General features: G+C 44.0%; 1 protein-coding gene across 1 annotated transcript; it reads left to right on the forward strand.

The window, feature by feature from the left end:
* Window positions 1-1,420: 1,420 nt before the first annotated feature.
* Window positions 1,421-17,222, forward strand: LOC103452419 (uncharacterized). The gene is made up of 3 exons (XM_029090955.1): window positions 1,421-1,432; window positions 1,507-1,571; window positions 16,538-17,222. The coding sequence occupies exons 1-3, from the start codon at window positions 1,421-1,423 to the stop codon at window positions 17,220-17,222; spliced, it is 762 nt and encodes a 253-aa protein (XP_028946788.1).
* The last annotated feature ends 988 nt before the right edge of the window (window positions 17,223-18,210 follow it).

Raw genomic sequence — 18,210 nt, forward strand, 5'->3', positions numbered from 1 at the left:
TTGCATTCTAGCAACAAGTATATATATATATATATATACTGTTGTGATGCCAACTATCATTATATATATATATATATATGCTGTTGTGATGCCAACCATCATTATATACTGTTGTGATGCCAACTATCATTATATACTAATAATGCTTTCTAGCAACAAGCACGGCATATACTAATAATGCTTTTGTGATGCCAACTATCATTATATCTATATATATATATATTAATTATGCTTTTGTGAGTGCCGATTATAATGAAACACTATTTATAAAGAAAGAAGATGCCTTATCTTTATCCCGACATTGGCGGTCGACAGGGAAAAGTGGATGGAGACCTAATGTTTTTTGTTGTTGTCCAAGCCCTTTTGATGATGATTATCATCCATTGGAATATCCTGCTGTAACAAACTCAATTGGAGTGGAGCAAAGTGGCGGGGCCCAAATAAGGCTCAGGGTTCCACTAATAGTTAGGGCAGGATGTGCTACAGCCTTTTCGATTGTTTCTCCTTCCCGTCCAACTCTGTGAGTGATTAACTCGAACGAGTGTTTCTCCGGCCTGCAAAGCCTTTTCGATTTCGACATCACTCCGAGCAGCATCCTCAATGTTAATAGGTAAAACAGCAGCCTTATTCACACAATATAACTTCCTCATTTGAACTTCCACCTGCTGCGTCTCTGCTCAACCCAGCGACATACTTCACCATCTGGCGGCTCACGGTGTCAGGATGCACCGTCGCCACGCACTGCACTGTAAACCCCCTTTCTCTGACGACAACCAACGCCATATTCTTCCCGACGGCACGAATCGTATGCGCCCGGCCACGTATCAGCACGGACCGATTCTCCAACGCACTGGTTAGGCTTCCAACCTTGGTCCAGTGACTGATGTCCTCAGCCGTCTTCGATTGGAGCTCGATCAGGGGGACGTCGCCGTAGCTCGCAGTGAGAAGGTCCTGCTCGTCGACGGAGAGGGAACGAGCCGCGGCCGCTAGGGCTTCCTGCTCCTGGCGCAAACTTCTCTTGCACGGAGGCGGAGTCTTCGTTGGATGGCTCGGAGCCGGCCGGGGGTTGCAGAAGATGAAGAGGATGAGGGTAGTGGATTCTGACCCACCCTTACTCCTTCGCTCCACAAGGTTAACAAGCCTATTGACTTCAAGATGCTTCTCAATTTTTAACTTGTTGAATACTTCCTGTAGAACCTTATGGAGACGCGTTTGTTGCACTGGTAGCACCAGTACTCCATCGTCTCCGTCTCGGCCTCAGACGCAGATCGCGGCGGCGTCGGCGTCTGGGATGGAGTTTCAGCCATAGGGTTTGGGTTTGAATGTGATCTCTGTGTGTGCACTTGGGCTTCTGAGTTGATTTTGATACTGGGCTCTGCCAAACTCGGGTCTCACATTTGATTGCATAAAATTTCAAACCATGAGGCACATGGTATGGCTGACCCCCATGCCCTCTCTCCGAATCTGGTTGCAGTACATTATAATTCTTTAAACTTGAATTAACAGGAGCTCCACTTTGTCTCTGGCCCCCAACCCACAGGGGATTTAGCGGCGGAACATGGCGGATGGAGGTGAGATTCTGGCTCTGTGGGGTTGAGAATGGCAGAGAGAGAAGTGGGCATCCAGGAGAGGCGGTGCTGTATTTTGCAGATTCACGGTGGAGGTTGTGAGGTTTGATGAAAAAAAATGAAAGAGAACCGACATAGCTTTTCATGTCGATTCCCACAGACGGCGCCAAATGTTGATGCACAAAATCAGCGAGGACTTTGGTACAACAGAAAGTATCAGGTTTGTGACCTTCGCTTGGTTGCTTCGATCACTAGTGAAGATAAGTACGTAAATGAATAGGGACAGAGAAGCAAACACAAGATGTACGTGGTTCACCCAGATCGACTACGTCCACGGAGTAGAGGAGTTCTCATTAATTGTGAAGGGTTTACACAAATACATAGGTTCAAGCTCTCATTTTGTGAGTTCTAGTGAATAGTTTAGTACAAAATGACATTAGAGATTATTGTGGGAGAATGATCCCTATTTATAGAGGAGAGTTTCTAGTTTTGTTCTAACATCGACACGTGTCGTGTTGTGATTGGCTTCTGATGTTGACACGTGTCGAGCTGTGATTGGCTTCTGATGTCGACACATGTCGTATTGTGATTGGTCTCCTGGTTGAAGGGAAGCTCTTCTAGGTCCTTGACGGTATAACGTTGACCGGTGCTCAGTAGTTTCGGGCCTGTTGGTACCATATATTTGGGCCTCGTATTTGGGCCTTGGGCTTCGTATTTGGGCCTCACACATTAAGCCCACGACAAATGTAAAAGAGGAGGAGCCCCTTATTCTATAAAAGGGACTCCCCCTCATTCTAAAAGAAGTCTTAAGTCCTCATTTCTAAGGGCTAGAGCTGAAAACAAAGGCTAGAAGCCTTGAGAGAGAGTCCTCACACCATCGAGGCTCTCCTCTCCCTTCTCTTCTCTCTCTGGGGGACTTCCCCTCAAACACTTGTATCCATACAATTACAGAGAAACAGAATCAATTACAGTGTGGACGTAGCCCAAACATTGGGGTAAACCACGATAAAATCCTTGTGTTCTTTGTGTTCTTCGTGTTCTTGAGCGTTTGTGCAGATTCACGGTCGGATTTACGTTGTTCCAAGACCGTCCCGGTTTTGTGCATCAACATTTGGCGCCGTCTGTGGGAAACGACACTTATTCCCACTTTCTTCAGCTTTGTCAAGCTGGTTTCCACCGCTCGTACACTCTCTTTTGGCCAAGCATCTCTCTCCGATATGGGGAGCGAAAGAAGCCACAGCACACAGAATGACTCCCCTGCTGGACCTAGTATGAAGCAACGAAATCAGGAAGGAAATAGAGTTACTCTTCAAGCTAAAGTCGATGAGCTAGAGGTTCAGAACAACAAGATAGCGATGAAGAATGAAGTCCTCCAAGAACAATATGAAAAACTTTTCGAGATGCTTCACGAGGCTAGGCAGGCTCAAACACACAAGCTCGTCGCCCCTGTCGAGGTCAACAATCAACTGAATGCCCCCAACACGGAGGGTCGCCGATATCCGACACGGACATCCCTGATAGGGATCGAGCTACACATCAATGTGATAATCAACATGAGACTTCTCTCAACCTGAAGCAGGAGAAGTAGAGGAAAACACCTCCTCACAGAGGGTGTGGAAGGATCAAAAGCTGTCTATCGCGATTGTCGAGACTTCCTAAAGCAACGTCGAGAGAATCCCATCCACATAAGCTCGAAGATCAATGACCCAAGGGTTTCTAAAAGACTCGGTCCTCTTCCACGACCCAGGCCAGCCGCCAATCTAGAGAAGGGGCAACAAGTCCCAGAAGAATATGAAGGTACTGGGGACTCGGAAACATTCCGACATACTCACTCTAGAAGTCAGTGTGGCGAGTCCAGAGAAAGATCACGCTATCTTGATCAAACTTTCCTACTTTCAAGAGGCGATGGGGACTTAAAGAAGAAAACTTCGGTGGTGCACGACTCCGCTCAGGACCCCCTTGTCCTGCAGCTCCTTGAGGAAGTAAACAAGCTGAAGGCTGAACGTCAAGCCGAGATACTTGACTGGAACCAACCCAGGCCTGGCCCTCTCACAAGAAAGATCCTCAACACTCCCCTCCAAGCGAAGACAAAGCAGAAGCTTGACTTACAGCTCTATACTGGAAGGGAAGACCCGATTGAACACCTTAACCTCTTTGAGTCCACCATGGTATACCGGGGACACACCGACAAAGAACGGTGCCTTCTCTTCCCCTCCACCCTCTCTGGCGGAGCTTTAAACTGGTATTGCCGTCTTCCACCTGAGACAGTAGACTCATTTGAAGAGTTGAGAAAGCTGTTTGTCTCTCAACACATTTTCCAGACCGATCGCTTGCATTCCGCAGATGACTTGTACACTATTCGCCAGAAGCCGGACGAGTCATTACGAAAGTACGCTGGCCGCTTCAGCCATGAGTATTCTCGCTGCGTTGAGGCAGATGACAAGACCGCCCTTAAGGCTTTCACTGCAGGCTTACGTGACTGTTTCTTCAAGTACATGATCAATGCCAACACTTGGAAGACTTACTGTGAGGTGATGACACAAGCTTTCAACCATGCCTCCGCCGAGGCAAGGACATATCAAGGGAAACCCCCTACAGTGACCCCTTATCAGCAAGTAGGGAGTGAAGGCCAGATCCAACCGAATGAAAAGACCTCAACCTTCCAAATGGTAGCAGCACACCCCCCTGCCTCATTTAATGCTTCGCCAAGTCAGCAGACATATCAATCTCAGGGCAAAAGGAAAGACTTCCATCCTCACCAATCTCATTTTAATAAAAAGAATAAGGGGCACTATCGCGATAACTCAGGATATTGTCACAATAATGCCCGCCCCCAGGCAGTCAACGCAGTGGGCCAATCACGTGTCAAGACAGGCCCTACCCCGAGGTATGAGACATACACCTCTTTGAATGCTACATGTGCTGCGATCTACCCCAGTATAGCTCACCTGATACCAAAGCCAAAGCCAAGACAGCCAGGTTACAAGTCCACGAAGAACACAGGCATGTTTTGCTGCTACCACGAGTATAATGGCCATGATAGTGAGAGGTGCATTATCCTCCGTGACCATATTGAAGCTTTGGCACGTGAAGGAAAAATTGATCAGTTCCTCCTTCACCATCCAAGGGATAACCGTAACCAACGCCAGGTGAATGTGATATATTCCATAAGCGGCGGCACACCCATGTCTGAATCTTCCAATAGGGCCATGAAAAGCAGTGAACGAACTTTGAGACCTGGCCATCAAGTGTTTCACGTGGAAGATATCAGAGGAGGCAAGTATCAAAAGCCTAACTGGGATCCAATATGTTTCTACCCTGAGGAAGAAAGAGGTATCATCTACCCTCACAATGACCCGCTGATCGTGGAAGCTCACATAGCAAATTTTGATGTGAAACGAATTCTGATAGACACAGGTGCTTCAGTCAATATCATGTTTGCTGAAGCTTTCAAGGCACTTAATGTAGCTGAACACTTGCTCGATCGCTCGATTTCTCCTCTGATAAGCTTCTCTGGCGATATCGTGCAACCTTTAGGGAGTATACACTTACCCTTCACCATTGGTACATGCCCCTACACGGCTACTATTACCACTAACTTCCTAGTGGTCAACTGCCCGACGACATACAATGTCATCTTTGGGCGCACAGGCATCAATGATCTCAAGGCCACGGTATCCACACATATGTTGTTGATGAAGTTTCCAACCCCTTTCGGCAATGGGTACATCAGGGGAGATCAACTTAGTGCTCGATCATGTTACAACACTTCAGTCAAACAACAACACCTGCCTATCCCCAAAGAGACTCTCTTTATACATAACCAAGTCGTAAAGACCAGTCCAGATGAATCCAACTCGGGTCTTCAGGATGGCAACAGTCAACCCGACGACCCTCGAGATGACTCATTCACCCAGCAAGCACAACCCGCTGAAGAGTTAGAGAAGGTCTCTATCTCCAAAGACCATCCAGACCGCATGGTGAATATTGGCACCACTTTGTCACCACCCCTTCGGTTGTCGCTGATCTCCTTTTTACAAGAGAACGCCGAGGTCTTCGCTTGGTCATATAAAGATATGCCGGGCATCTCTCCCGATATCATCTGTCACCACTTGAGTATTGATCCCAAGACCAAACCAGTAAAACAGAAGCGAAGATCTTATGATGTTGAACGATACGAGGCGATGAAAGTAGAAGTTGAAAAACTCAAGGACATAGGCTTCGTCTGTGAAGTCAATTACCCAACATGGGTAGCAAATGTTGTCCTTGTTAAGAAAAATCCGACCAAGGAAAGTCTCCTGCTTCAAAAGGTCTTGTGGAGAATGTGTGTCGACTACACTGACCTAAACAAAGGATGCCCGAAGGATAGTTTCCCCCTTCCTCTCATTGATAGACTTATAGACTCTATGGCAGGGTGTGAGCTCTTGAGCTTCATGGACGCTTATTCAGGATACAACCAAATCCTCATGAACCCCTCAGACCAAGAACACACGGCCTTCACTACTGACAGGGGACTATATTGCTATAAAGTCATGCCTTTCGGCCTAAAGAATGTAGGAGCAACTTATCAGAGACTGGTCAATTCAATGTTCGCCGAACAAATTGGGAAGAGCATGGAAGTTTACGTTGATGATATGCTAGTCAAAAGCAAACATGCTGACCAACACATCACCAACCTATCTGAAACTTTCACCATTCTAAAGAGGTATCGAATGAGGTTGAACCCCAACAAATGTGCCTTCGGCGTGGGCTCTGGCAAATTCTTAGGCTTCATGATTAGCCAACGAGGCATTGAAGCTAACCCTGAAAAGATCAAAGCAATCCTCGACATGAAAGAGCCAATAACTTCAAAAGACATCCAAAGCCTTACTGGCAAGGTGGCAGCCTTAACTAGATTCATCTCTAAGGCCACAGACAGATGTGCTCCTTTCTTCAAAGCACTCAAGGGAAATAAGAAGTACATTACATGGACGGAGGAATGTGCCAAGGCATTCAGGAACCTCAAAGAGTACATGAGTAAAGCCCATCTGCTCTCCAAACCAGAAGTTGGTGACACTCTCATCATCTATCTATCGGTTTCGGCTTCAGCAGTCAGTTCTGTTCTTATTCGAATGGACAGTGGTGTCGAACGGCCCGTCTACTACGCTAGCAAGGCCCTACAAGATGCGGAGACACGATACTCCAACATTGAGAAATTAGCTCTAGCATTGGTCATGTCTGCTCGGAAACTTCGCCCTTATTTCCAAACACACGCCATCATCGTGCTTACCAATCACCCTCTTCGACAGATACTCCAGAGTCTTGACACGTCTGGACGAATGATCAAATGGGCGATAGCATTGGGTGAGTTTGACATCTCCTACCAACCAAAACCAGCCGAAAAAGGTCAAGCAGTAGCAGATTTCATCGCCGACTTCACATATCCTGTTGACATTGCTTCTACACCTGAAGTAGTAGCTTCATTACCATCGGAAGCTCAGAAAGTAGAATCAACGACCCCAGCATGGAGTCTGTATGTTGATGGCTCATCCAACCAACAGGGCTGCGGAGCAGGATTAGTCCTCACTACCCCCGACAAAGTGGCGATGGAATACGCTCTTCATTTCAAATTCAAGGCATCGAACAACGAGGCCGAATACGAAGCCCTTCTAGCAGGCTTACGTTTGGCCAAACACCTTGGGGTTAAACGAATTGATATCTTCAGTGACTCCCAATTAGTGGTCAACCAAGTCACAAACAACTTTGATGCTAAGGATAGCTCCATGGCAGCATATCTTGCGCAAACGCGACTTTTGCTCAAGCACTTCCACTACCAGATCACCCAAGTTCCTCGAGCGGCAAACAGTCATGCAGACGTTTTGGCTCGCCTCGCCTCGGCAGTGGAAGACAAGATTGGGAGAAAAATTCATGTCGAATTGTTGGCAGAACCAAGCACTATGGTCGCGGAGGTGTGCAATTTACAACAAGAAGATAGTTGGATCACCCCAATTTATAAATTCCTTGCTCATGGCACCCTCCCAATTGACAAAGTCCAAGCTAAGCAGATTCGATACAAGTCTGCCCGCTACCTGATCATTAATGACCAACTCTACAAGCGCGGTTTCACCCTGCCATACCTAAGATGCCTTACATCTGCAGAGGCGGAAATTGTCCTTCGGGAAATACATGAAGGAGTCTGCGGAGATCATGCTGGGTCTCGATCCCTAGCACACAAGACTTTTCGCCAAGGATACTATTGGCCAACACTCCACCAAGATGCCATCAGAATATCTCGCTCATGTGATAAGTGTCAACGCTACGCATCTATCCCTCACTCCCCTCCCGAGCCGCTCACTCCTATGATTAGCCCTTGGCCCTTTGCCCAATGGGGACTTGATTTGATCGGCCCAATGCCTGCAGGGAAAGGCAAGGTCCGCTATGCAATCGTTGCAGTTGACTACTTCACAAAGTGGGCTGAAGTAGAACCCTTGGCAACCATTACTGAGGGAAAAATAGAAGACTTCGTATGGAAGAACATCCTCTGCAGATTCGGCATTCCCAATGCGATAGTCACGGACAATGGGCGGCAGTTCGACAACAAGAAGTTCAAGATGTTCTGCTCTAAGTTCAACATCAACTTATGTTTTGCCTCTCCAGCCCATCCCCAGTCTAACGGACAAGTCGAGGCCAATAACAAAATAATCAAGCGCACTCTGAAAACTAGCTTGGACAAAGCTAAAGGTTGTTGGCCAGAATTCGTACCCCAAGTCCTTTGGTCATACCGCACTTCATATCGGACTTCCACAGGAGAAACTCCATTCTCACTTGCTTTTGGTACAGAAGCAGTTGTCCCAGTTGAGCTTGAGCAAGCAACATACCGAATCCAGAACTACATACAGAGTGAGAACGATAATCAACTCACCCTCAACCTGGATCTAGTCGAGGAACACAGAAATCAGGCTCACCTGAGGAATGTCGCCTACAAGCAGCGCATCTCCAACTACTACGACTCAAGGGTCAAACCTCGCTCTTTCAAAGTGGGAGACTGGGTACTGAAGAAAAGATTACTCTGTGATAGAGTCCCGAGTGAAGGAACACTCAGTCCTAACTGGGACGGACCGTTCGAGGTCGTCGGCATCAGCCGCCCTGGCTCCTACAAGCTCAGAAACTCCGACGGCAAGACCCTTGGCCATCCATGGAATGCTGACCACTTGAAGTACTATTACAAATAGACTCACATTGTACAAGTGTTAAGCTACAGCCGTTCGGCATCCTATGTAACAAAGACCATTTGGTATGAATTCAATAAAGAGGTGATTTAGCCAACTCGGCCATAAACTCTTTTCCATTCTGAGCAATGAAACACTCAAGTGTTGAAGCTTCAACGCAAATGTTTCCAATACAAAATAAAATCTAAGCATGTGTCAACAAGACTATACAAAGGATCTACATCATACATTCCAACACATTCATACGTAAACATCATACATTCCAACACATTCATACATAAACATCATACATTCCAACACATTCATACATAAACATTATACATTCTAATACATTCATACATAAACATCATACATTCCAACACATTCATGCATAAACATCATACATTCCAACACATCCATACATAAGCCAACTGTGCTTCGAAAGGGTTCAACACACTTTGTGTCATTCGACATTTGCCACAATGTGCCTCGACACCTTGCCCTTATTCTCACCAACTAGGTGATGAAGGAACTCACCTTCGTACCACCAACTAGGTGATGAAATGTACAACCCGTACTCTAATATTATTTGGAAACTTGCCACCCTTATCACCAATCAGGTGAAGAAGGAACTCATCTTCATGCCACCAACCAGGTGATGAAATGTACAACGCGTACGTTCCTTCATGCCACCAACCAGGTGATGAAATGTACAACGCGTACTCTCCTTTATGTCACCAACCAGGTGATGAAATGTGATGAAAGGTGATTAAGGAATTCACATTCGTACCACCAACCAAGTGATGAAAGCAACCTACCATTCATTCCATTAACCAGAAGACGAGTGGTACAACTTGTACATGTGAACTCCTAGCATTCACAAATAATAAAAAACCATCAAGCTTTACAACTTAACTAGGGGAGCACTTATGTCTAACAAGAGCTATAGTCACAAACAAAGTCTTATTGCAAGCCAACAATGGCTTCAATGCATGGTATACGAAGATCAAGCTCTTCAACCCTCTTGCATCTGCTTCAGACATTTCTCCTCTGTAACAATGCAAACACTACAACTCATAGAAAGCTTCAAACGCTCTTGATCAAGACTGTTCGAAGCAAATTCAATTTATATGGTTCATCCAAACCTTCGACTACTACAAGATGTGGCTTGCATCACAATCTCTCGCTTAACAGTATGGAAGCAAAATTTGTATACGTTGTCTCTCCCACATTTTCAAATTTCTAGTTTTCCCAAAAAAAATTAAAAAAAAAAAAAAAAATGGAAATTGGGAAATTCAACAAAGCTTCATCAATGGAGGACAAATATCAATCTCAAAAGCTTTGCACTATCTTCATCCAGATAGTGTGAAGCAAAATCAATTTATGGTGCCAACAAAAGCTTCATCAATGGAGGACAAATATCAATCTCAAAAGCTTCGCACTATGTTCATCAAGATAGTGCGAAGCACAATCAATTTATGGTGCCAACAAAAGCTTCATCAATGGAGGACAAGTATCAATCTCCAAAGCTTCGCACTATGTTCATCAAGATAGTGCGAAGCACAATCAATTTATGGTGCCAACAAAAGCTTCATCAATGGAGGACAAGTATCAATCTCCAAAGCTTCGCACTATGTTCATCAAGATAGTGCGAAGCACAATCAATTTATGGTGCCAACAAAAGCTTCATCAATGGAGGACAAGTATCAATCTCCAAAGCTTCGCACTATGTTCATCAAGATAGTGCGAAGCACAATCAATTTATGGTGCCAACAAAAGCTTCATCAATGGAGGAAAAGTATCAATCTCCAAAGCTTCGCACTATGTTCATCAAGATAGTGCGAAGCACAATCAATTTATGGTGCCAACCAAAGCTTCACCTATAAAGCTTCAAACACAAAGCTTCACCTATAAAGCTTCAACACCAAAGCTTCACCTATAAAGCTTCACCTATCAAGCTTCAACCCCAAAGCTTCACCTACAATACAAAATTTCAACACCAAAACTTCACCTACAATACCAAATTTCAACACCAAAACACATAAAAGCTTCACACACTCTTCATCAAGATAGTGCGAAGCTAATTCCAGTGGAGCTGAATTTTAGACATCTTATAGTTCTTGAGCAGATGAACAACTTTCACGAAGGAAATTTTTCTATTTGAGCGACGGAAGTTAGAGTGTTGAAGCCCCAAACATGACAGTCAGATTTCTGCAAGCTTCAAAGCTGCTGCGGTGTTTCGAAGATCTGGAAATATTCAACCGTTAGTTTGTTCTGAATTTTTGATATGTTATGGAAGAGATGGTGAGGAACAACTTCGATGAAGAAAGTCTGTTGATCTGAACAAGAGAAAATGGAGTTTCGAAGCTCACAACAAGTCTGACGGGTTAACAGAAAATTGATGAACAGTTACTCATCATACTTGAATTTCTGAAGTTGTACTACTCCGATGGATCTCAAATTTGGATATGTTGTAGTTCACAAGATAAGGAACAACTTTCATGAAGACGACTTTGCAATATGAGCTATAGAGAATGGTGTTATCTTGCATCCACTCAGGCTGATTAGTGGAAACGAAAAGCAATTCCACCAAAGAAAAGATGAAAAAGAGAGAAATGCTACTAATTGCACTTGATCTTGTCTAGTCAATAGCATGCAGCATCAAACACACAAAAGTTGGAAATATTTTTAGATAAAGCATATACGAATGTGTGACATCGAAACAAGGATTCGTTACTTTGACAAATTAGTAACAAGCGAGACACCTCATTCGACAACTCTCTTCGCCTGAAGACTTGGGGGACTCCCACCATATGCTACTACACCTTGATACTCGACAGTCTCACAACCATTCAATGACTTGGATTTTTCAAGTCTCCAACCGAGAAGTTTTCCTTACTCGGGAAATTAAGGGAACATTACTTCAAACTACACGCTTCACTCACAAAGCTTCAACAATATAGGTTTCAACAAAAGAAAAAATTCAAAGAACTTTCTGAAGAAGGCATTGGTGTATTTAACACAATATGTTGAAATGAAGCAAAGCTTATTTATTAATATTTTCGATAAGCCACAAATATGTACATATACATGAGTCAAAATAAACAAACAAAAGGGAGCCTTCACAAAGGTTGCTTAGGGGAAGTCTCAGCAGTCGGTAGAGCCCCAGAAAGAGAAAGCACCGGAGGGTGGTTATCCGGAGCCTCAGTACTTGACAAAACCCCAGAAGGAAGAGGCATTGGAGGTTCATCATTTGAAGCTTCATTACCAGGTACAGCCCCAGGGGACGAAGGCAATAAATGCATTTGGAACAAACCCACAAACCGCTGATGATCAAGTAAAACCTTACCATCAGATTCCTTCATCTGGTCAAGCTTTCTTTTCATGTTTGTAGCATAGTCATGGGCGAGCCGGTGCAACTGTTTATTCTCATGCTTGAGCCCTCTAATCTCCTGTTTGAGACTCATCACTTCAGCAGCCAATGATTCAACTTGGCGGGTTCTAGCAAATAGGCATTGGGCCATATTAGACACAGAACCTACACACTGAACACTAAGAGCCAGAGAGTCCTTAACAGCCAACTCATCAGACCGTTTGGAAAGTAGTCTGTTATCTGTGGGAGTGAGAAGGTTCCTGGCCACCACTGCAGCGGTCATATCATTCTTCATCACAGAATCCCCAACGGTAAGAGGACCAGTAGGGGATATGAAGGATGGGCGCCATATGTTGTCTGGAGAATGCGTGGCTGTCTCTTCTCCAAGGTTCAAGTCAAAACGACGGTCGGAGGGTCCAGACATTTTCAAATATGTTGAAGAGGGAAGAGGTCAGACAAATCAAGATCTTAGAAGGGCAAGAAGGGAGCTTCTACTGGTAGAGATTCAAGTGTGCTGTGGAACTTAATGCCAGCCTCTATAAAAATCTGCACTCGACGGAGCTTCAGAAATCGAAGAGGCGTTTGCTTTCTCAAAAGCTGGGCTGCTCAGAGACCACGAGGGCCGATCTCAGAAATCGAAGAAGCACCTGCTTTTTCAGCCTCGTCAGCACCTGTCACATGCACACTCAGCTTTGCAGAAATTACGGGTAATCTGTCGAAGATTTCTGGTGAAGTAGAAAGCACGTGAATCTTATTGTTCAATCACCACTCTCCACATGCACCATCAACTCCTCGGGTACCACATATAACTTTGTCAAAGATCTCTGACAAAGTTTAGGCACGAGAATTTCGAAGTTCCAGCTACCATACTATTACCCACAAGGGTAAAGGAACAACACCACTGCTTGACAACTGGAAAGTCCCTATGTGTGTCGACCTCCGTGTTTTGCGGCAAGACAGGTTGGCAAGAACGTCCAACCTTTACTCACATTCGAGAAAAGACTCCCAACATAATTACTTTCTCAAAAACCGAAGTAGCACCGCTTTCCGAATCTCGAGAGTCAGATCCTCGACGGGATTGCTTGTTCGAAAACCGAAGAGGCACAACTCTCAGAACTTCGAGAGCCAGATTTCCTTAGATAAAGCTTGTCTGTAATCTTCACACGTAACATCAGCTTTCCAGATACCACATACCACTTTTTCAAAGTGCTCTGACAAAGTTAAAACACGTGAAGCTGGCAGCTCCCACTACATTGTTGTGACCAAGAAGGGTAAAGGAATAGCATTACTACTTGTTATTGGGAAATCCCTATATACATCGACCTCCCTCCTCAACGGACAGGAAAACCTGCAAAAATGCTCAACCCTTTCTCGCATTCGAGAATGCACCCTCAACATAACCTCTCGAAATACTCAGCTTTATTTCCCCCCGATAATACCTCAGCAAATAAGCCACACCAAGAACAAGAGTATCTCATATCATCAGGGTCGAAAGCAAGAGTATCCCATATCATGCTTTCTCCCTGTCTTTGTCTTTGTCCTTGTCCACACCTGCAGGACAAGGAGAAAGAGGGCAGTCAGTCGGAACCTGAAATCAAACCTCCAATCTGGAACTGACTGCATGGAACCTTTGCCTGGTTGCTTACTTAGCATTGCTCTCGAGTACTCATCCTCAACTGCTGTCAAGGTCACGAATTCCACCGGCAAATACCTCATGACAGTTGATCAGATATTGGCTCTTTACACTGAAGCTGCCAAACGTGGATGAGTCACTATGAAGGAATGTTCTGAAGGACCATTTAAATGCAAAGGTTGCACACCACTTCTGCCATGCAAAAGATTGAAGCAGAAGGTTCAACGGTGAGCTGAAACAGATCACTACAGCACGACACCTTTCCATACCACATTCATTATTCCGTCAACAGCAAAAGTATCCCATATCATCAAGGTCGAACGTACTCTAGATTTGAGTCGGCCTTATACTCTGAAGGGAACAAGAAAACCCTCCAGCACAGTTCAAGAATAAGCCTGTGGAAAGTTACTTCTTCAAAAGCAAAAGTATCTCATATCATCTCTTCTCCATTTGCTTCTCCTTATCCTGGCAGCTGAATGAGAGACAAGGAGAAGGAGAACAATCAACCGGAAGCCGAAGTCGAACCTCCGATCCTGGGTTGCTTGCTTGGAAGTTTGACTGCTTACCTTGTCTGTCACCTCTTTCGGCAGATCTCCTAGCTCAGCGACTTGGGGGACTCCTACTATAGGGTTTGTATCGCACTTGACCAAGCCCGAAACTACAGGTAAGCTTCAAGTGAAATTGATACATTACCTTGTGCATCTTCATCGATTAAAGATACCACCCATGGATGGAGGAAAAGTACTTCCAGAGAAGATGCCACATCTACATATGAGACAGATAAAGCACGTGAAAATGATACCACACTCCAGTACTTAGAAGTTTCGTGATTACTCAATGGCTTGGATCTTGCAAGTCCCCAACCGAGGAGCTTCCCTCACTCGGGAACTTAGGGGAGCACTGTTTGTACCATACTTGACCAATCCCGAAACTACTGAGCACCGGTCAATGTTATACCGTCAAGGACCTAGAAGAGCTTCCCTTCAACCAGGAGGCCAATCACAATACGACACGTGTCGACATCAGAAGCCAATCACAGCTCGACACGTGTCAACATCAGAAGCCAATCACAACACGACACGTGTCGATGTTAGAACAAAACTAGAAACTCTCCTCTATAAATAGGGATCATTCTCCCACAATAATCTCTAATGTCATTTTGTACTAAACTATTCACTAGAACTCACAAAATGAGAGCTTGAACCTATGTATTTGTGTAAACCCTTCACAATTAATGAGAACTCCTCTACTCCGTGGACGTAGCCGATCTGGGTGAACCACGTACATCTTGTGTTTGCTTCTCTGTCCCTATTCATTTACGTACTTATCTTCACTAGTGATCGAAGCAACCAAGCGAAGGTCACAAACCTGACACTTTCTGTTGTACCAAAGTCCTCGCTGATTTTGTGCATCAACATAATATATACAAGTTATATTATATAATATCAAAGGGCTTCCAAGTATAAAGAAGCACAAACACGAATCTATTTCAATATATACATGGACGCATGGTGTGCTGGTGCATGTATCTGCTTTGCCATTAGCATTGGTTAAGCCAAATTTTGAACTTATGAGCATATATGATTCATGATTGTTGTACAGGTTGAGTCTCATCGACTGTCATGATGAAGCAAATATGCTTAGTCTTTTCTGATGGTTTAAAAGAATGCTAACGATATGCATAAATGGTTATGCTTTGTTTTATGTATGAATCTCGATATATATAATTGTAGGAAGTGGCACATGCACGTCTTATTGTCAATTCCTGATTTTTAATTGATTTGATTTATATCAAGTTTGGGTTGGAATGGATTTGACTGCATATCATATGCAATTCGGTAGGTATTATAAGGCAACAAATACAAATGCATAACAAAGTGGATGCCAATTGCTTTGTGATTTATGTATAATAGCATATATGAATGAAATATGTATGCATATGGAGATAGCATTTGTGCATTAATTGTTTTAAAAAATTCTCATGATATCCCCATGTTTGATTCACCATGTTTATACCATATTTAGGGTCTCGTATTTAGACCTCGTATAAATACTCGGGGGACTTAAATGTAATTATGTAATAAACGAATGAGCAAATATGTAATAAGTGAGGAGTCCTTATTCTATAAAAGGACTCCTCACCCTCACAATTAGAGGAGGCCATTTCTGAGGCCCTCTCATCCCCTCTCCCATCTCCTTTCATTACAGAGATTCTCTCCCTCACCTCTAAGATAAATACATAATCAGTGTGGACGTAGCCGAAACCTTGGGGTGAACCACGATACATCTTGTGTTATTTACATGTCATGTAGATTCACGGTCGGATTTACGTTGTTCCAAGACACATTTGCGCCGTCTGTGGGAAATGACACAAAAAATTATGTCAGTTCTCTTTTATTTTTTCACCTCCACCGTGAATCTGCAAAATCACAAAAACCCAGAAACAGAAAAGATCCAAATCTCAAATACTCCTCACAAGCCTACAGGGAAGATAAAGCTGAAGTCACATCCTACTTCATCTGATCATCTTCATCTGCTATCTTTGTTCCATCTTCCAGCACAGCTGCTTCCTTCCACCTCCAAATATGACTGAGACCGAGATCGAGATAGAGGCAAAGAGCTGGAACTGGAAGTCATTAAAGAGCAATATCTCCTCTCTTTACCATTTTTTATTTCAGTTTTGCATCTGTTTGAGTGTGTTTCAGATCTTCAAGGGTTTGCTTTTGCGAAACAATAATCAAAGAACATAAGTTATCCAATCGAATTCAACTTCGAGGTTCTATGTATTCAACTCCATCAATCGCCGCTTCTGGGTTCAAGCCATGATGGACGATGCTCCAAAGAATGGTATTCTTCCGGTGCAGACGCTTCGAAACAACATAATGGCATCGACCGTTTTGGCCTTGACAGCGATCATGCTCTGCTTTCTCATTGCCCTCTTGATGACCATCAGCACTAGGAGAGCATTTTTCGTTTTCGGAAACCGAAGCGAGTTTGCGTATTCGATCAAGTTCTTCGCCATTTTAGTGTGTTTCTTGGTGGCATTCCTTTTCAACGTGCAGTCCATAAGGTACTACAGCCATGCCAGCATGCTCATCAACGCGTCGTTCAAGAAGATGATGTCGCCGCCTCACCACAAGCAGCAGTACCTCACGCAAGAGTACGTTGCCACCACCGTGAACCGAGGCAGCTATTTCTGGTCCTTGGGACTCCGAGCATTCTACTTCTCGTTCCTTCTGTTTCTGTGGATTTTCGGGCCGATTTCGATGTTCTTGTCGTGCATTGTTTTGGTGATCCTGCTGTATTTTTTGGATTTCACCTTTCTCTCCATCGCTGCTGCCACCACCGAGTATTTCACCTTTCTAGTGACTGTCAGATCTCACATCGCTGCTGCCACACTCTTTCTCCATCCTTTGAGTTGTTCTTTCTATCTGATTAGACACCCTCATGGAAAAGGTTAATCTTTGTTGAGTTGGTTCTGCACTACCTCAATTATCTATTATTTTCTCGGAAAATGAGGGAAAGTGGAGGAAAATAAGTGAAAAAGATACCCAATTGTTTTCTTTTCTTCCCCATACATTGTTTAATCTGCTTTGCAGTCTTGGGTCTTTAGCTTTCCAGCTGAAAAATGAAGAAGCATGGATGACAATGTCCTCCAATCCGAAAGCGAAAGGAGAAAAGAAAAAGCAAAATCAGAGACAGAGAGAGATGCAGCAAAATCAAGAAAAAGCAAAAAGCAAAAGAGATGCACATGGGGACACTGCAAAAGCAAGGAATAAACACCCCACCAGAATGATGTGATTTACTTTTCTTGTTTTTTAAGGATGTAATTTATTTTTCTTATCCAAAAAAAAAAAAAAAAACGGCAAGCCCAAAATAATGGGCTGGATCGTTATGTGGAGGGCGAATGCCCATATGCCCAAAAGAGCCAGGCCACTATTATCACCAACCAGGTGATCAAAAGTACGCCCAGTACTCCAAAATTATTCGGCAACTTGCCGCTATTACCACCAACCAGGTGATGAAATGTACAACCTGTACTCTCCTTCATGCCACCAACCAGGTGATCAAAAGTACACCCAATACTCCAAATTATACATGAGCGTTACTCATGTCATTCATACATAAACATTCATGAGCATCACTCATGACAATCATACATAAACATTCATGACCATCATTCATGTCAACATTTATGAGCATCACTCATGTTAACATTCATGAGCATCACTCATGACAACATCCATGAGCATCACTCATGTCAATCAACATAAACATTCATGAGCATCACTCATGTCAATCAGCTTCAAAAACTTCATTTACAGAGCTCTAGCTTCAAAAGCGTCATTTACAGAGCTCTAGCTTCAAAGTTTCACTTGCAAAGCTTCACCTACAAAGCTTCAGTGCAGGGTATACAAATACCGCCTCCGAACAACCGCCACTTCGGCC

The sequence above is a fragment of the Malus domestica genome, chromosome 13, assembly GCF_042453785.1.
Source record: "Malus domestica chromosome 13, GDT2T_hap1".
NCBI lineage: Eukaryota > Viridiplantae > Streptophyta > Magnoliopsida > Rosales > Rosaceae > Malus > Malus domestica.